Below are 21109 nucleotides of genomic sequence, written 5' to 3' on the forward strand. Positions count from 1 at the left end.
ACAACAAGTGATACCATACATTGTTTACATCTTCAGGTCTACTGAGAAATAGAGCCTCTTTCACTCAGATGTGTTTAAAACAAACAAGAGCTCTTGTTATGTGACAGCCAGATGGAAAAAAAGGAAGGCTGCTCACTTCAAGTCTTGAGCCAAAGTAAGGCCTTTCATCACGTTACATGTATTTCCTACCAATATGGCGCACGGCCATAAAAACTAATCACTGGCTCATTTAATTACTAACATGCGCCATTTGAATGCTTTACATCATTACGACCATCTGTAGTTTGATAACAGACGCGTGTTTCATGCGTCCCAAAATGGGTGACAAACGTAAATACTAAAAATATAACACTTAATGGAAGATTCGGGCAGATTCCTTTTGGCGGTCTGCATGGACTCATCATCATCAAGTCACTGGCTCACATTTGTCCTTTTTAAAACAACCAGAATGTTTTCATGAAACGGTTTATACAAATAAAATCCGATGGACTGATTGAAATCTGGCAACGCAGTAACATATAGATTGTACAACAGTTCCCATAATAGCTGTGTTACATTCTAATTGTATCACTATTTCACTCACATCAAGATAATGACACATTAACAGTAACAGTATGTAACTCATGCTGAACAGCAGCCACTGTGGCTGTCGCAAGGGTTGATTACAGAATAATGGCAAATGCAAAAAGTATAGTTACAGTAGCTCGAGAAGAAGATTCATAAAGTCAGTGAACTGACCAAGTCATGTGAGTTATACAACATTTGTCTAAAGTTAACTCACATTAGCCGACATAAGCTACTGGCCAGTATTGAATTGATCAACAATTAATTTAACTTCTCATTTGTAGTTCCACTGTTTTGCTTTAAAAGAAATGTTAAAACAATTTGACCAATCCAGAAGAGAAAAATCTTCCAATCAAGTGGCGACCTCTGTGACTTGAATAAAAATGAGACCAACACTAAGTCCCTAAAACTGCAGTTCCTCAAATGGTCACTTGAGGCTTCCTTCATATAGTCTTATGACACCAGATTGGAGATCTCAGTTCCTACCAATCTGGGGATTTCTAAATGCAATGTAGTTGTCTGATCGGCCGCTAACAAACGTAAGCACCTTACTTCAAAAACCTACCTTTCCTGAAACTATGCCACCCCCCATTCTCCTCTGTAGTGAAACAAAGTGGATATGTATAACACAAAGAGAGCTTTTTAAAACATTTAAAAATGGATGTCCTGAGCAAGCACATCACGTCCGCATCTCTCCGCCCTAAAGACCTTGGATTGGTTCTGCAATACAGGTTTTTGTTTTTTTGTTTTTTTTGCCTCTGCTCAGTTTTAGCAACGAAAGCTAGGAAAATGTCCCAAGTCTCCAGGGAAGCATTTAAAGTGCTTGAGCTTTAGAGGGCTTGTGAGTCAGTCAATCTCCATAAGCCCTCATGTTAAAATGCCCAACTTCACAGCAGAAATAAACATGGTTACAGCCTGGCTACGGTCAGTGCCACCACAATATGATGGCATCACACAGACTACATCCATTTATATTTATACAGTCTATACTTCCAATCAGATACATCTCTAGGCTAAATTTAATGTGAGCCACTTGTGTTGCAGATGGCCTGTATTGTTTATCATGTCATGAACCACACTTTCAGAATGGGACCAAAATATTGCACCAAACCGCTTGATTTAGTTAACCTAAATAGCCAGATGCATAACTGAAACTAACTACATTATGGTGTATTTTAGACTCTGATGCTGTTAAATATCAGACGTGATCATTTGTGAGTTTTTAATATTCTGACTAGCCACACTTCATCTCCGCACACCATTTCATACCAGGGATGCTCCCTGTTCATCATCCAGAATAATTATAGGTTAAAGCAGGATGTTCCTGAAGGTAAAATACAGCATGTATGTCTTTCATTCCAGGTGCTAAAACACTGTATGCAAATGTATTGGATGAACACTCTTGACTCTATCGTTGGCATGTATGTCTAAATCTGTCCTGTGAGGGAACACGTAATAAACGTGTGCGGCTCTTTTTACACTCATATTTTGTGTGCGGTTTTCTTTGTATGTGTCTGTAATTGTCCACATATGTGTAAATGTTAATAGGTGCCTATATGCCACTATATCCATGTTCCATGTGCAGCGTGCAGTGTGTCACGCCTTATGCCATTGTATGCAATTATTGTAAGAGCGTGTGTGACAGTTTGCACACATGTGTTTGGCAACTTCCTTTCTTATGTGTGTGTGTGTAAAACTTGGAGCGTGTGTCTCCTTCCTGCCCGTTTATATGCAGGCATGTGTCAGATCCCGCATGTGTGTGTGTGTGCATGTGTGTGTGATGTCGTGCATGCCAGTCTAGCTGTAGAAAGAGACAGCCATCATTAGGGGCTCCTAGTAAGAGCAGGATTACAGGGCTAGTGGATGGAAGTCACACGCAGGCCCACAGAGCCCCTGCTTTTAATCTAACACTGTAAACCACATTCCAGCAGAAACACACACACACACACACACACACACACACAAAGAATATATACACATGTGTAAAATACACTTTCAAAGACACGCAACTGCACATACAGTATGCAGAGTTTGCTATTAGTCTTGCATTAAGACAGTAGGACAACATAATGCACAAACACTAATCTTTGACCTTGTGTGTGTTGTCTGTTCTCTGAGTTGTGTGACCCCAGTGCCGTTAGAGGAAGGTTAAAGGTCAGGTGTCGTTTCCCCCAGACACCGTGACCTTTTTCCCTTCTGTCCTGGTAGGAGAAGAGAAAGGGAGAGGGGGAGAGCCAGAGACAGAGGAACAACATAAAGAAAGACAAAGAGAAAGCGTCTGGGTGGGTCAGAGAGAAAAAGCAGTAAAGCAGTGTGGGAGAAGAAAGAGTTAGACTAAATGGGGGAACTACCAGACTGTGTTTTAGTGTGTGTGTATCTGCTGTAGAATGACTGTTTGTACAATATTATATATTACGCTTCTCTAACAGACTAGTTGTAAAGCGGAGACAACAATATGCTGATTTATCCGATGCAACCATAAGCAGGGGTTACATAAGGTCATTCAGTTAAGCAACTGTTTGTAGAGGCGCCCTAGAACTTTATGGACGAGAATGCAAATGCAATGTGTTAATGCAAATATGTCTGCAAGAGAGACACCGAGACATCAGCAATGTTGCTGCTAAACGTCTAGAATTGATCCCCGCTGTCTGTTTGTTTGTGCGACTGTAAATAAAACTGCTCTAAGACAATATGCGACAACACAAGCGCAGTTCACTATGGTTTTACAATGTTAACACACGTTACATTACAGTAGTACTTTTCCAATTTTTCTTTCTTTATTTGGTTTTTGAGAAAATGAAACAGATTTTTTTTTTCTGACCTCACTTTTGTAGCTCAGTCCTGAAATGACTCCTTCATCCCAGGAGACTAATTATTATTTCATTGTTTTGAAGACTGACTGGGTGAAAGGTCACTCGTATGCTCTAACATGATGAAAACACTGACATTGCAGCAGTATCTTGGCAACAGAGCGATATCACAAGGTCATGATCAAAACCCGATTATCTCCAACCAACACACACAGACACAGACACAGACACACACACCAACCAACATTGATAGATCAATAAAACTTTTAAATAAAAGGATGATAGAAGCTTGGGTATGAATTAGATAAGAACTGTGAGAGATCATTAGAGACAAAACAGAGGAACAGAGTCAAAGGGTTAGGAATACAAAAAGAAAGAAAAAGAAAAAACAAAGGTCATCTTATGGGATTATACTGACTGATCTGTTCTGAAACTAGAGGCACAAAGTAGAAAAAATGGCCCCTTTAAAATAGATGAGAAAGAACAGAAAGAAAAGGGTGATGGGGGGAAGGAGCTGCTGTGGCGAAGGTCCGTGAATGACATAAAAAGAGCATGTCAGCTGTGAAATTGGCATCAGGGCACCTTGAACTGGCTGAACCTATCTGGACAGGCGCTCTGAGAGGGAGGCGGTTAAAGAGACAGTGGGTGAACAAAAAGGGACGGCTGTTAGAGGGCTGTCCGACTGCAGCAGTACAAAGCTGAGCTGGATGAGAGCACAAGGAGGGGGAGGAGATGGAATTGGGGTGGAGAACGAGTGCTGAGAAGAGGACAGAAGGCGCTGGTGACCTTTCTAGATCAGGAATAGATGTCCATTGCTCACCTGAACTAATGAGTTCCCTGTAATATTTATTGACTTGTGCATTAACAAATCTGATCTGAATCCCAGGACCTTTATATTTAAAATTAAAACATTTCCCCAATAATGGACAGAATACAAAAGACCAGCTGTTCGCAGCCTTCAATGAATCTTCTGTGGTGGCACACAATGAACAGTATAGTCACAATTGTGCAGCATAACAACTGTCAACTGTTGAAGATGAAATGCAAAATGGGATCTTAGCCCCCACATATATTTTTCCACTGGTATTGTTTACATCTACGATAGAGGTTTTGCTGTTGCAATCCACAATTACACCACTAGATATCACTAAATCCTACACACTGGTCCTTTATGGTTTGTTCACAGAAATAATATTTGTGCACAACACAAACAAGCTTTGATATAAAAGCTAGTTTAATATGAAAACAGATTAAAGACTGCGTAATGTGAGAGATCAAACTGCACCTTCCCTCACATTTTAGCATCTTTCAGCCCATTTTTTTGTTTTACAACTTTACTGTTTAAAGTCTGTGTAAAGTAAGAATAAATGTGATTAAAAACACTGTATCAACAAGATACACAGACTTTAAGTGGCAGACTAGCTAGCAACTACCTGGTAAACATAGAGGAAAAACTGACACCAAGATATTTTCTTTGCCAGCAAATTTGTCATATCAATTGTATATGGGATAATATGTAAATGTTGTGTTTATAGTTTCTTTTGCTGCCCTTATGTGGCCAAAAATAGATGAACTCTGCTTTAAATAAAATGTTCCACTTGATAAATGTGTATTGTTGTGAGGACACATTCCCACATAATGAAGTTGATGAAAGGAAAAGAAAGAGAAGCAGGATACGATCAAAGAGAAATAAAAATCAAACTCGAGGGAAAGTTGACCTAGAAGGCAATAAGGGTGTGTGTTTGTGCACGTGACCATGTGTGTGTTAGTGTTCAGACAGCCAAGATGTGTCATAACTGCTCCCCCCGGTGCCAGTGTTAACACACAAAGACAAAGACTGAGATACACACAAAATGTCTATCAAAGTTGTTCATCACTTTAGCATGCTCTCCTTCCTGTCCTGTCTTTGTTCTTGTTCATGAACGCTGCTGCTTTACTCTCTTTTATTCACTCTCCCACACACACACACACACACACACACACACACACACACACACAGTCGCCCTCCTTCAGGCTCTTCATATGTAAGCCTCATCTTGCTTCCCCTATGCACTGCCTCTCTCTTTTCACTTTTTGTTTCACAATTTAATTCAGCTCCACTTGGATGCTGCTGGCACAGAAATCCATCACTGCACACTCTGCTGCCAAAGCAAATATGAACTCTGTCTGTCTGTCTCTCTCTCTCTCTCTCTCTCTCTCTCTCTCTCTCTCTCCATTTAAACTCTCTCACTCACTTCCTTTAGCTGTGGCCACACTCACACAAACACACACTTACTAAATTTAATCCAGCTTTGTTTGAATAGCGTTCGCACAGAAACCCACCAGTGGAATATATAAAACAAATGCAAAACTCTCTTTGTTTTTTCTCATACAGTGACAACCACTCCTGGCTCTCTAGTTCTTGCGAAGGACAATCAAATGCCACGCAATAGAGAAACGTTAGCAACACACATGCACACACACACCTCGTCTTGCAGTTCAGTATTCTTCTCAGTCATCAGCTGTAATTCAGCTTTAGCTTGGCTCAGCTGTAGTGCCTCCTGCTGCTGGGAGTGCTGCAGCTCCTGGTGTATTTGCTCCTCTCGCATCCTCCTCTCCTCCACCCTGCTCCTCCTCTCCTCCTGCAGCTCATCCTGCAGTCCTCGTAGCTCCTGCTCACTCTCCTGCAGCTGGAGAAGAAGAACAATTAGATAGTTTTGTGGGTGTTTACGTACACACAACAGTCAATGTGTTTTGTCAAAATCTATATCATTCACGAATTCCATTAATCACATCTCAAATGTCACTAGAAATGATGCTTTTCAGCAGTTTGTTTTATGCTGACTCACTCAAATGTGCTGCAAAAATCAAGATGTCGTAAATGTTACCGGGCTTCTGTGTCATGTCGTGTTTTCTGTTGTCTCATCTATAGTTTGTACAGGAGGTGGGTAGGAGGAGACGTTGCAGCACTAGACACAGTGGGAGCTAAAAGGGCTGAGTTGGAGTTCTCAATTTGACTAAACTTTCATATTAATGGTCTTTAGTCCATTGAAACGTCCCTGTGTTTTGGTTGTTACTCATACTGCAAGAGACTTCTCTGTGGGCAGATATATATTTCATGGTGTAGGTAACAACCTGTTCCCCTAATGTGTCATTGTTTTCTGGTCTGTCTCACCCCCACTGTCTGGATCTAAAGTCTCTCTCTGCATCTTTCTTCCTTCTTCATCTCCTCAGTACACACAGAGACTAACCGCAGTGTCTTCCACACTTCCACATGCATGTGTGTGCCAGTAGCCTGTAGAGTGTCTGTGTACATAATGGTGTTTCCAATGATGCGGAAGGCATGTGAGGGAATTAATCACACACAAACACACATTAAAAGAACAAGCAGGAACACATACAGTAATGTGGACTAACCAGACAGGCATGACACACAGGAACAATGTGGGAACTAATTCCTAGAAGGCATAGGCATAAAACGGATACGGGCAACAGTGGACAGAGAGAAGTGAAGCAGAAGGAGAAGAAAGAAGGAGAAAGCAAGAAAAAAAAAAATATATATATATATACACAGTATATATCATATCATGTCATATTCTCTGCAATCACTCAATGATCTATCTTCATGTCTCCTCTTCTGATGTCTTCTCAAAATATGGTGAATAGAAAGAAGAAGGTGGATAGGGCATGGAAAAAAAAAGAAAAAGAAGGATTACTGAAGAAAGGTAATGAGAATGAGTACATGTACTTATTCGTTTTAATGATCAACCTTCTGCTGAAGCTGGGTGCTCTCTCGCTCGTACTGAAGCAGCAGCAGTCGATTCTTCTCCCTGTCAATTGATAGCTCTAACTCCGCGCCCTCGCGAAGCTCCTCCATCCGCTCCCTCAGGTGCAATGCATTCTGGGTTCTCTGCTCTTCTAGGGCAGCAGCCAGCTACAAAATCAAAGACGCAGACAAAAGATATATATTCCCCAGATGTAGAGTCTCACACATAGTGATGACAACTCCAGTGCACAAGCAGTTTTTGAAGTGTCAAACTTCTGATCATATTTTCATCATCAGTAACATTAGTGTATATATGCTGTGTGATGAAAACTCCAAGAAGAAGTTCAGTCTAGCCCACATCCTAAAGCCCGTCTCTAATTCAGAGTCTTAAGAGACTGTGAAGAGATTTTTTCATGATATAAACAGGAAGGAGGAAGGTCACACAAAGCTTTGTCAAAGAGTTTAACAAGAAGCCCCGACACAGACACAAGGAGACAGCAATAGTGTATCAAATTGCTGTTTACTAACCCTTACACTCATACAACCTGAAAATCCGTCTAATGAAAACCATTGGAAGCTTTTGTAGCTGCCAGGGAAGGTTTTTTGAAAAGATTTGGCATTGTTCTCTAACCCTTTAAAACACATCAGCGCTTCTGTAAACATATTTAATCTCAAAATACTGTGTCCTACCCGCAGTCTCTAACCTCTAACAGACACTTTGAACAAAGTGTTATTGTTCCATGTTGAGTTATATATATTATTGCTGGTGAGAGCTCCAAACAGAAACAATGTCTTAACTCTTTTCAGAATATATGAGGGGGCCTTGTCGTCACACTCTGGCAGTCAAAAATTGAATTGTCGGGGACATAAAAAACGCCAGCTTTGGCTCTTGCAAGAGCGCGGCAGGAGTTGCGTGAGACATATTTTTATTCAGGCTTGGCCAACGCTACCTTGTTGTCTAGAAGATCAGACAAACTGTGTGAGAGTGTCAGGGCCATGGGCTGGGATCATTGTGGCTGTGTGTGTGTGTGCATGTGTGTGTGTATATCTGTGTTCATTTATGCGTGCAAGTGTGAAAAAAGAGAAATAGTGGATGTGGGCATGCAGGGAAAAAAAAAAAGAGGAAAGATTGGCGTGTGAAAAAGTGTATATTCTCAATTGTGTGTGCGTGTGTATTATGGTTGAGGTTTGAGAGACTGTATGAAAGACTAAGATTGCGTGTGTTGGACCAAATGAGAAAACACCACTTCCTCTTTGCTGGGTGAATGTACGTGAGAGGAGCATGGATGGTTTATGTGAGTATATCCTTTTGTGTGTATGAGCGTGTGAATGTGTGTATGTGCACAGCTGCTGTTTGTATTTAAAAAGTGCACAAGAGTGACCACTTCCTTTTCATGAGTACTATATAAATGCAATGTGAAGCCAGGAAGCCCACAATGAGCAATAACCTGTAGGGACATGTGTGAGATTATGTATCTATCATCTGTCATAGATTATGTGATGCATGTGACACTGTTATATCTAGAGTGCGTTCAGCACTTTTTGGGGATGGGGAAGAGGATAGAATAAGCCAAACATAACTCTCTCCATGGTTTCGTTACAGTTTCTCTTTAATCACTGTGACCAGAAATGCTAGATGACACAGTGGGTTTCTGTGATGCAATTTGTGGGGTTAAATGTGTTTTTTCAGCAGAATTGGGTTAGTGGTTAAGATCAAGAACATATCAGACAAACATGGCACTCAAACAGAACTACTGAAGTTGAAAGACTTTATATTTAGGCTGAATCATAAACTGTAGTGATGGTTTTAAACCCTGTGAAAATACACAGTTATTCGCACCTGTGAATGTGTACAGAACTTCCTTTTTTAAAACTTTTTTTTATGCAAAGATTTGTTACCACTGAACAGGAGTACAAGCTTTTAATGCAAACACATAATGGTATTTTTGCATAACATCTGGTGCAATGTTCCTCAACATGGTCTTATTTATAATACTGAATATTTAAAATCAGTATTAACCTGACCTTTCATAAGCAAATGTACAGCTCTGTTAAATGTATAGCAACAATGTTTTTCTTCTATTAAGATTCATTTGTAAAGTAAAGATTTGCGTCAGAAACGAAATATGAGACAACAGTGATTTGATTCTTTGTTCACAAGTTCCTCTTGTGACATTCGACTAAACCTCAGTGACTCCGCCGCCAGACAGGCAGACAGTGCAAGAGACACTACTACACTGTTTAACTAATAAAAGACAGATTGGTCTGTGTGTGTGTGTGCGTGCGAGTGTGTGTATTTAGTTTATCTGGTGTCAAACAGACTGGTGGTCTTGGAGCCTCATAATCTTATCCACATTGTGCGTCAGGATCCTCCCTGTTGAGCTCTTCTGAACTGTGACAATGGTTTGGATGCTGTCCTAATGTCTATTTACTCCAACACACTGGAACGAAATGTCTGCCAGTCATAAACTGATACACCCACAGCCACAAAGCTTGTGAGCAATGTTTTGATTTGTTTGAGTTCATCATACATAATCAAAACATTACTTCTACAGACCTTATACAACCATGATCCAGATACACAAAGCAACTAGACTGCACTGGTAAATCTTTAAGCTAGTTAGATTTTAACTGGTTTTGTTTGGGTCATTGTTTTTGTACCTCAATGAGTTGAGGTCAGTCTTTATTTTATTATACTTGTATGAATTATACTTGTATTAAGTTGTCTGGATCAGGACTGATCCCAGTCCTCCTAATTATTATAATTAGGTTCATACAAACTGAGTTTGTTTGTTATTGTTATTACTGCAGTTATTGTCTGATCAGTCGTAACAGGGTTATTGTCAGCGCTGGTAAAGAATTACCTTCGAGGCCATTTGCTGCCTGCAATCTTCCTCCATCTTGGTTAGGGCTCTGCCATGGGACTCTATCAATATCTCCCTGTAAACACACACATACAGTACAAGGTAAAGAGAAACTATATGAATATTCAGAGCAACACAAACGCACACTGAAATCATTCCGATACCTCATTTTGCAATGACTAAATGACTTAAATTTCCTTTGTAATACTGCACCTTTAAAACTAAGTGTTCATCTAAATCAGCATCCAGCGTAGTGAGGAGATAAATGTAGCATCAACGGCAACATCTGAAACCATGTTCAAACAGCAACTGCCTGAGGACCAAATAACTTATTCCCTTACTTGATACAGCAGCAACCAACACTTTTCCATCTGCTTCTAAAGCCATTACCGCTCTGCTGTAAATGCCTAAAGATTCCCATATGAGGCCAAATGACATGTTCACAGTTCCTGGCTGCTTAAGCTTCTGGAGTTTGAACCTCTGTGTCACTGAGGAGACCCAAACACAGACAGAAAGAAGAAACGCAGACACCAAATACAAAATCAGAGACGCAGGCTGGCACACATTTTCTCTTTCACACATGCACGCTAGATTGCATTAAGCATTTTACAGTGCAGCACTTTCCGCAGTTGAATAGATAAGTAAGTAAGCCAACATCTATATCTGTCACGACCCAAAAAGCTTTGATAATATTTACACATGCTTCCTTTTTGATGATGCTCTCCGCACGTCAGGTTGCATAAAGAATATTTAACAAGAACACTCACACACAAAAGTCTCTGGGGAGAAGAGAGAGGGAGAAGAAGAAGAAGAAGAAGAAGAAAAAAAGAGTGAGATGGAGTTGAGATAGCAAGAAAGAGTGAATTTCATGGATTTGTTGATCTTCTGTCCAAATATAGTATGTCATTTCAGCAGCTGGTCTGGCTGATAAGATGTGAAGCAGCATCAATCTTAATCCAGCCAGAGAGAAGTTGAGAAACCGACGGCCTATTACCAATGTTTATACAGTTAGAGTTGGCGTAAAAGGTTTTTTGAGGGAACTCTCGCAGAATGTGAGCAGCAACAAGATTCGGACAAAGACATAAAAAAGCAGCTGTAAACATGTTTAAATATCGACTCTTGTTAAAGTCAATAATAGTAAAGAGTAGTCAGCACACTGCACGCACACTCCATACTAGACCATTTCAAACGGGCCCTATGCAACACAGCCACTGCTTATAGCACTTTGCGTGTGTAAGTGGGCCCATCTGTATAAGAAAAGTGTGTGAGCTGATGTCTGAAAGTGTGCACACTCGACTCTGTGTACATCTGATTGTGAAGTAGATCATCTACAGTATAATAAAGAGCAGCAGCTACGTACATTCCATCTCTTCATGGTCAGGGCAGACACAATATTATTCACTCCACTGGCTCTGGCTAATCACATCAGCCTACTCACCACACACAACACACACACACAAGCACAAAAATAGATCCAGACAGACGGCCATGCATGAATGCTACCCCAAGAGTTGCAACTTTGATGCCAAGATCTGACTCCTATAGCTCATTTAAATGTGTCCAAGCTTGTTAAAAGATGGGATTCAGAGGAGAGATGCAGGCTTAGAAAAAGGCTGTTGCGGTTAAACAAGAATTATGAAACTATCCAACAGTTGTGTTAGTAAAGTCTCAGCTGGTTAAAAACCCCTGAAAGTGAGGATTTGACAGTTTTATAGAGCTGAAGCTGTTTTAATATGCCACAAACTGCTGATGTGTACAGTGTTTGCGTGTTTGTGTCCAACTGTCAGATGTAATACCGACTCTGATTATCAAAAAAGTAGACCCCTGCAAAGGTTTTGAAACCAACTTTGAGACTCTATATGCCCGTGTGTGTTTGTGTGCGTGTTTGTGACCCCCTGGGGAGCGTGAGCGTGCAAATCCATCCCTCAGAAGGAGGTCTAGGGGGATTACAGGGAGGAATGATGGGAAAATCTGGGAGCACTCTCTCATTCACTCACACGCCACGCTGCTTTTAAGGACGGGCAAGCGTGTGTGTGTGTGTGTGCAGTGTGGTGGTGTGTGAATGTGTAGTGTGAACGGCTGCTACCTCATCAAAAGGCACAGAACATTTTTTCCATTTTATGCTGATACAATCTTTGTGTGCACATGCCGACAAAGAAGGCTGACTCGACTCTAAATGATATCCGATTACATTTACAACCCAGCTCAAGGGCAATTTTAAATAGTTTTTATTGTGTATGAATCAACAATGTAGATCAACAGTTAACAGGAATCTCCGCTGACATCATCTCATACATCCTCTTTGCAATTTTCAGGGACATAACTCTCCACCTGGAAAGATGATTAAGATTTCAAAGTCAAGAAACTTTCTCACCCACACTTTCAAAGCAAGAGAGAGCTAGCCCTGTAAAAAAAAATTGACATATGAATTTACAGCAATGGCAATTTATGACAAATGAATAAAAAGGACTGAGAGCCACAATAAAACATAAACCCAGACAAGAATGATATAATACTTTCCACTCTGGGTAACAAAGAGAAACTACAGAAACAGCAGAGAGAAAAAACAGCGGCAAACAGTACTTTAGGGAGTACTGTACTGTTGACATTAATATTTTTAAGTCTTTTATTAGCCTAATTGTGTAAAGTCTAAGCCGTTAAAACCACTTCTCTCTATAGAGACAGACAAGGAAGAGTTTTTGGGATCATAATTTCTGTCACGAAAACATTTCTCCGCTGCTTGAAACCACTTGAAACAAGTCCTCTCACATTTAACAGATGGATGAGGAACCGCACAGATATTCCTGACCTCTCTTGACTTTTAAATCTTCTACTCTCTCCACTTTCTGCCACTCTCACTCTTTTTCCCCCCCTCTTCCTCCTCTTTTCCTCTCTTACGCTGTCTTTCTGTTTTTAACTTTGCGTCAGTTATACCGAATTCGAGGGCAAGCTGTCATGTTTCGTGTGTGTGTGTGTGTGTGTGTGTGGATCGTGTGCAGACCCTGTGACCCAGGCTGTGTGCATGCGAGAGCCAGACAGTGTGTGAAGTAACCACTGCAACCACAGTCACGGTCTCCATCCCTCCTCCCACAACCCCTGCCTTCTACCCTCTCTCTTAATCTCCTCTCCTTCTTCCTTCCTTCCTTCTCTGTGTCCTTTCATGCTTCTCTTTATCCTCCTCTCTCTATTCCTTCCGTCGTCCCTCTCCACTCAATCCTTCCACCCCCTCAGTCCTACCCTCCTGACCTGAGGGAAACCAACGTCTGCTGGTTACTAAGCTTGTCACTTCACAACAGGTTTTTATCAGCATGTGCATTGTTCCATATCGCAAGATTTGTAGCTGCAGGTCGAGTCAACCTATAGACAAGAGAGGAAATGATCCTTGTTATTGTAACTGTGTGACCTTTTCCAGTCGTCCAAGTAATTTGGCTTTAATTCAAAGTTTGTTTTGATGTTAGTATCATAGAACAACTCGTTTGAAAAAGCATCAGATGTGGAGTTGTTTTATTTTGAAAGATCTATATAAAATAATCTAATGTTTGCTCTTATACTTTAATCACAATCACTTACTGTTCTGCTCATAATATAGTAGAAAACCAAATTATCATGTGTAATACTGTCTCCATAAAATCTTCTAAATGAGCTATTTCGAATGGCTGTAGAGTATCAAACTGTTTGTCTTGATCTGACTGCAGCAAAAGGCATGTAGTAAATTAAACATCGGGGGATCAAGCTATATTTTCTCTCTCCACTCTCTCCTACTGAAGATTAACATTTTGAAATGCCATATTAACCCTGCAAAGGGTTTATTACACGAGTGATACATCCACAGTATGAAATATATTTTAACTCTACAAAAGAATTTAAGACAGTTGTAATGGTATTGCATAAATGAGTCCTGGGGGGTCGGTGAAGATGATTTGATCACGCAACAGAGAGGTTGGCACAGGGTATCTGGGTATCTGTGTATGTGTGAGCATGAAAAAAAGGCCGATGTACGAACAAGGGAACAGTATGTCCTTTCACAGGTCACTGGAGTTTAGTGGAGCTGGTCAAATCTCTTGACTTAAAAAAAAATGTTGGAATGTGTATGTGTGAATGCTTGTGGTCGGGACATAAAGTGAGTACAGTCTCAAGTCAGTAATCCAGCCTTTTCCCTCTCTAAGCCTCTCTAAACATCTGAAGAAAGGACATTTAAACACACACACACACACACACACACACACACAGAAACACTGACCATCAGACCTCCAACAACGGAGCCCAGTTCAGCTGAGGACACTGTGGAGACACATGTTTGGGTGTCTCTTTGTGTCCAACCCGAGCCATTGATATTTATTTAAATAATGAGATCAACTGGAAAATGTGAACTATTTCAGCCTAGAGGGGCATGTGTTCACTTTCAAGTCTAGCACTGAGGTTTAGCTTTTCTATAGTTTGGAGTTATTCTTAGGAATCAGAAAAGTCATTTAAAACTGATGTTATCGCCTCTAATTATCTGCAGCGAAAAAGGCCACTGCTTTTACTCTTCTTGAAAGGAATGTTTCAATCGAAGGACATTTTCACAAATGATCTGTAATCCCTATCCATCATATGACTTTGACTCATTATGCAATGCTCACTGCTGAGGGAGGACACAGAATGCCAAGTGTGACTGTTTGATCAATGGTAAATAAAGGATGAACACTTCAGTGATATACTACATATACTAATATAGACATTTGTCATCTATCTGGCACTACAGTACATATTTCTTCAGTGCCAGGGTTCTCAATATATTACTTGGGGAGACAGCTGTAGAGTAAACAACTACTCAAGGAAATATGGCTTTCTGCTTGTGTCTTGTCTGATTAATCTTTTAGATTTGTTTCAGTGTCCCAGTTTTTCATTTAATGCATTATGGGGTTTTCAGAGTATTCCTTCTCAGAGAAATGAAAAACAACAGTTTGATGCAAATAAATAATAAGTTATCACAAGCGTGATAATCCTTATGCTGCATTATATTCACTTCTTGTCATCGCATCAGCATTTTCTGAGTCTGAGGAAGAATTCTTCATCACGTTACCAGGTCAAATTACAAGTCGCTTTCAAATTTAACAAATGACGTCAGCCCTTATAAATAAATTTCATATTTATAGTTCCCGGACACACACTGTAATCAAGTAATCACGTATTTAAAGTATAATGTATTTCATTCTGTGTGAGTCAGTGTGTGAGTCAGTCTGTTGAACTGCAGTGGTGAAAGATGAATACATAGCGTAGCTTTATCTCAGATAGTTTTCTGGTTCTCCTTGTGATAGTGATACCTTGGACCATTCTTTGGACCTAATAAATAACCTAATAATCCGAATCCACCGTCCCTGTCTTGTATTTCTCAAGTGCGTCACCGGTGGAGACTCTAGGTCTGAGAGTTTGAACCAAACATACCGTCCCTGTAAACAGAGCCCTGATGCTGGAAAGATATAATCGGTCCACTGGTGATTCCACTGGATGTTCAAAGTATTCATAGGATTTGTTGCAGAGCTATAGTATTGGAGAGGAGAGCAGCTTTATTGTCTGATGTCAGAGGTTGAGGGTGTTTTTCTTGGGATGGGATTCTGGTTGGTGTTGCAATGAAGTCACTGCCAGCAGTCTGACATGTGATAAGTCTGCTTTTCACACTGAGGTCATCTACTATAACACAGACAGCTGAATATATGACAGATTTTTATGTCTGTATATATCATATATTATGTATGTATATATCGAAGGTGCTTTTTGTGTCTTATGACTAAAGCATGAAACTTTCTCCATTGTTTCTATAAAGCATGAAGTTTCTTTTCAGATGTGGAGGTATTTCAGGTTTGACCTCTGGGACTAGGCAGAGAGCATAAAACAAATCTTAGAAGTGGCAGTTTCATGGTGATATCTATTAGGTAAGATTTTTGTTTTCACCTTTTTCAATACATGTTTTTAAAGACTGTTTTTCCAGCCAGAAATCTTCATTTCAGTAGCACTTAGATACATCTAACCTTCCAGTTTTATTCCTGTCTATGTTCTGAAGGTTTTCACAGAGGTGTTTGGTTATAGTTCATTCGTAGCCTGATTTATAGGACATTTTATTCATAAAAACATGGCGATAATTCTTTTTTTATTGGCTGTTGACAGTATTTTCTGATTTATGGAGTGATAAAAGGATGTATGCATTATCCAGCCACATTTATATATTCCAACATGACATTTCAGAAAACTTGTAAAACACAAAAAAAATTGTAAGTGATCAACTTTGCCCTGCTATCAAGGTCACCAGTGGTCAGATACAAATTCCACATCTAAAATAAAATCTTGGAGTGTGCAGATTATTCTTCTTAAACTTCTTAAAGCTCATCATAAAGGGTAAATGTAGCACTTTGTAACACCCTTGAGTTTTGAGCTCTGTCCAACTATCCAATCTGCAAACAGTGCAATCAAGGACATATATTAAAAGAAAAGATAAAGTAGTGACATGTATAAACACACATAAATGCAAGGTTATGAAGTGGACACACAGGGAGAGGTAACACCTTACATAAGAGACATGGCACAGCTCCCAACACTCTATTAGATCACTCTGCTCTCATGGAAAGACCCTTGGTTAGTGCACTGATGAGAACACATACACAGGATTCCTGCCTGTACTCACCACATGTCCTCTCAGACACAAAAGGGTTGTAAATATTTAACATCAGAACAAAACAGTCCCAACCAGGGATTTTAACAGCCAGCAGTCTGTGGTTTCAGTGTCACTGTTAAGGAAAGCAAAGCACAGCCGTGCACTGCAGCTGACTCGCAGTAAGCTTCAATTCAGCCTGCATTCAAACCTAAAGCAGCCATTTTTGACATTGCGGTTCAATATCTGTCAATATCTTCCCAGTATGAGATGATTTTCTAATGAGCTTTGAGAACGACCACTACACCAAAGTCAACTCTAGGAACATTAAACGTTTCTATGTACTAATTCACTAAAGCACCACAAAACATGGTTTCAATCTATAAAAACATCAAGAATAAATAAAAAAAAAAATCTGAATCAGGAAAAAAAAACACTTGTAAGATGTTATATATTATTACGAGTTTAACACAAAATCAGCTAATCTGCTTCATTAGAAGTGAACGTTTGAATCAAAGCAACAGATTATGTTCCAGATTTATTTTAAATATTGTGTTTGTGTACGACTCTATCGCATAGTAAGACGCTGACTGAGAAACAGTTTTCAAAGCCTTGAAGGATTAGATTGTATGCCAGCCTGAAGACTAAAATGTTTGTGAACAGAATAGAAGCAGATGTAAACAGAGCACAGCAGATATCACAATCATGACCTTTCTCTCCTCAGCTCTCTCGTTTCCTGCTGGACCTTCTCCACGGCTTCCCTCAGTTGTGTCACTTCCTCTTCAGCTGCGCAGCACTTCCTTTTCATTTGTTCCTCTCTCTGCCGCCATGACGACAGCTGCTCCTGTACGGTGTCGTGCTTTTGTTGGCATGACAACAACCTCTCCTGTTTCTCCTCCAACTCCCCTTTTAACCTGTTGAAAAGATGCAGAAGATAAGTGTTTGCACAAACACGAGTTCATCTGCATGTTCATACGCATGCTTTGAACCGCCGCACAAACAGACAAACGCATACACCTGCAGGCAGCAAGTCTGTGTTTGCAGGTCAACGGGTGAGCGTAAGCATCAGAGCAAGTCTGTTACATAAGAGAAAAGCCGTTTTTTCCCGAGCCTTATCAGACCCCTTATAGTAAAGTGGTTGACACAAGCAAACACACAAAAACTAAGCCAAACCCTAAATACAAACAACGTTCTGTTTTTCTACAAGGTTTGCCACAACGTTCTAACTGTGACCTTTCTTATGTCAAGTAGTACTGAGAATACACACTTATGCACGCACACTGTAGGTACAGTACATGAAAACTATAGGGTGACTGAATAGACAAACACTTAATGAATGTGTGTACATGAAGGGTTACAAAATTCTGGGAATTTTCAAAGTTGGAAACTTTCCATGCGAATTATCAGGAATTTATGGGAATAAACAGGAATTAACCCAGGAATTTATAGAATTGAAGGTCGGACCTGAACAGGGAACTTAAATGTTGTTCTGAAAAATATATTTTAGCATAATCCTGATTTCATGCGAGTACACTTGAATTCTGCTATTCCTTGATCACATGCACATGGCACACAGCTTACTGCAGGGCTATTAAGGCCACTACAGATTTTTAGATTCATTTTTTTTTAGCTTTATTTGACAGAGACAGCTTAAAAAGCTGACCATTTATCTTTTAATGAAGCTACTTACCCCCAATTACTAAATTACCCAACATTTCTAGTTAATTCCCATTCATTTTCATAATTCCCATTGAAAGTTTCCAATCCAAAATTCACCAGCTTAACTTCCCATGGGAAGTTTCTGGAAATTTACCAGAGATTTTCCACTCCTTTGCCACGCAATGTACTTGTATGTATCTGCGCTGGTCTGCCAATGTGCAGTATTAGTGCTTCTTTAGTAGATTTATCAGGAGACGAATGAGTAAGATGTTTCTGGAAAGAGAGTTTGATTAAAGAACACACAGGAAGGGGCGTTTTTCTCATCTCGCCTCTGTACTCCTCCTCTGAAATAGTTGGCAACAATTCATTCACTTCAAAAGCAGACTCTACTAGATAGGATCTACTTATTGATTTCTCCACAGAAACCAAAGCTTCTTCACCAGATAAACAGCATCTTTAGCCACCTATAATCTCCAATCTTGGGCAGTTTGGGGATTTTTTTTTTTGTCCCATCACATTCTCCCTTCCTCCCCCCAACCTCTCATCCTTTCTGAAATAGCCTCCACCCCCACCACCACCACCCCCACCCCCCAGTGGAGTGCTATCATATGTTGAGCTGTATAGGAGCCAGAGGGTGAGATCAGAGACTGCTGTGTGGGAAGGGAAATAAATCGACAGTGTAATTGAACACACCAGGCTGTCAGTGGCTTAGAAAAAGAATACCAGCAGATACCATGTGAAAAAACACACACCCCTCATACATCTAACGCCTGCATGGAAAGATGAGAGGCTCTGTGTGTATATGTCTGTCTGTGGGTGTATGCATGTGGGTTGGGTGTGTAAGCACATGTGTCTGCCTGTGTATTAGTGCGATGCACTATACACAATAGAAGTGCCACTGTGCCTCTACATATCTACAGGATGTGCGTGCCTCTGTGCACAGATGAATGAGTGTGTGTGTGTGTGTGTGTGTGTGTGTGTGTGTGTGTGTGAGAGAGAGAGCGAGAGAGAGAGAGAGAGAGGGAGAGAGAGAGAGAAACATGACTCCACGCCAACTAAGGAGTGCTTCCATCTGTTGCACCAGCCTCACACGAGACTCTCTGCTGTGTCACTGGCACTTTATGTAGCCTAAGATCTCCTCAACTGATCCAAGAGCAGATCTCTGCAGACACTAATATCCCCACCTCTCTCTGGGAGGAAGGAGGTGGAGAAGAGAAATGAAGCAGAGGAAGGGGTCGATTTGGAGGAAAATTAGTGGGATGAGTACTAGGGATTGTGGGAAAATTGGAAATGGGGATGGGAAGTGCAGAGAAAATGAAAAAGGAGAGGCGGACATACCTGAGTAGTTCTTCTCTGTGCTCTCTCAGCTCCTCCTCTCTCCGTCTCTTTTGCTCCCTGGAGACACAAAGTGCATGGCATGGTCACGATTATTAAACAGATTACATAGTTGGAAACAGAGCAATACTTTCCTCTTTGTATAAAATGCAATTCAGATTAATTGTACTCATCTCTCATATTCAGGCAGAGGGAAATATAATCTTCCAGTGTGTGTTTTTACAATTTCTAATGTCACTGAAAAGTACTTGAGCGAGATACCAAATCCATACAACTGCTATTCTGTGTACTCCTACGCTTGAATCTCCATGTGGAGAAGAAGAAGCCAAGCTGAACAATCCCCTCTGGGATGAGCAAAAGTTCAACAAAGCTTCCTGTATATCACGACTCGTTACGCTTTGCGAAATACTATTGGTCGTCATTTTACAACCGAGCAACTTTCCACAAGTAATTTTCTTTTTGTTGTTACATTCAAAGTAAATAAGCTACGTGCATGTGTTTCTGACATCACCTCTTGTCATGTGTAGCTGCTGCCTCGCTCTTGAGAAAGTAAATTGGAAATCAGTTTTAATTCTAATTCTGCGTGCCATGACAGTATGTGGCACTCCCGCCTCCTGTGCACACACACACAGACTTTACCCTAACCCTCCTAACCCTGTCGGCTTCTCAGCCTAATCCCCTCTCTGGCGGCATGATCAGTTAATGTGTTTGTGTGTGTTTGTGTGTGTGTGTGTTTGTGTGTGTGTGTGTGTGTGTGTGTGTGTAGCTGGCTGTCTAGCCCTGTGACCTTGCAGCCACACGCAATGAGGATATAGAGTGAGAGGGGCTTGCACGTCTGAGCTCACAGTCAGACAAGCCTGTTTTCACTGCTCATCTACAACTGTGTGGAATTACTGGTACATCTGACTGAAAGGGAAAAATGCCAAATATTAATTATCCATTATAAATGTATCATATCTGCATCGTAACAGATTGTAGCCCGCTTGTCTTTTGCTGTTTTAGTATTACTGTGACATTTATACAGTCTAATTAAGGTTAGCAACAGACAGACAGAAGCACAGATAGAAACACGGGCCCAGATACACACACATAATCAGAGTAATACACTCACAGCTGTCTGGCACCAGTTATTAGCTTCCCTCCCTTTGTACCTCTCATCACACATCTCCATCCCATTTCCTTTCTCTCGCTCTCTTTTTTTAACCCTCTTTTCCTCCACGTGCTGTCACAGCTACTGGTGATTTAGAGCAGACCTCTGAGTGCTCCTACATTCTGTCTATTTACAGCACACTGTCCCTCGTCTTTCTTTGCCTCACTCCTACTTTCTGTCTCCAAGGTCAGAGATGACATGATATCTGATTCCCAGCTGCTTTTTCCACTATTCCTCATCCTCTAGTCTCCAGTTCCTGACTTTTTTTTTTGTCAGAAGTGAAAGGAGAGTTGAGAGGCAGAGAAAATGTAACCAAGTCAAACAGGGGAGGGGGGTGTTTTAGTGAATGAGGCA

At 40.6% G+C, this 21109-nt stretch overlaps 1 protein-coding gene across 5 annotated transcripts in view; it reads right to left on the reverse strand.

Annotated features, from left to right (window-relative positions):
- Window positions 1-21109, reverse strand: part of lekr1 (Leucine-, glutamate- and lysine-rich protein 1) — a 72320-nt gene that overhangs the window by 6254 nt on the left and 44957 nt on the right. For all 5 annotated transcript variants that reach the window (XM_019278971.2, XM_019278970.2, XM_027280795.1 and 2 more), the window contains 5 exons: window positions 19609-19665; window positions 17322-17525; window positions 9984-10059; window positions 7123-7287; window positions 5840-6043 (listed from right to left, as the gene is read on the reverse strand). In XM_019278971.2, the coding sequence (XP_019134516.2) occupies window positions 5840-6043; window positions 7123-7287; window positions 9984-10059; window positions 17322-17525; window positions 19609-19665 (706 nt within the window). The remainder of the gene's footprint in view (window positions 1-5839; window positions 6044-7122; window positions 7288-9983; window positions 10060-17321; window positions 17526-19608; window positions 19666-21109) is intronic.

Source organism: Larimichthys crocea, chromosome VII (genome assembly GCF_000972845.2).
Source record: "Larimichthys crocea isolate SSNF chromosome VII, L_crocea_2.0, whole genome shotgun sequence".
NCBI classification, from domain to species: domain Eukaryota; kingdom Metazoa; phylum Chordata; class Actinopteri; family Sciaenidae; genus Larimichthys; species Larimichthys crocea.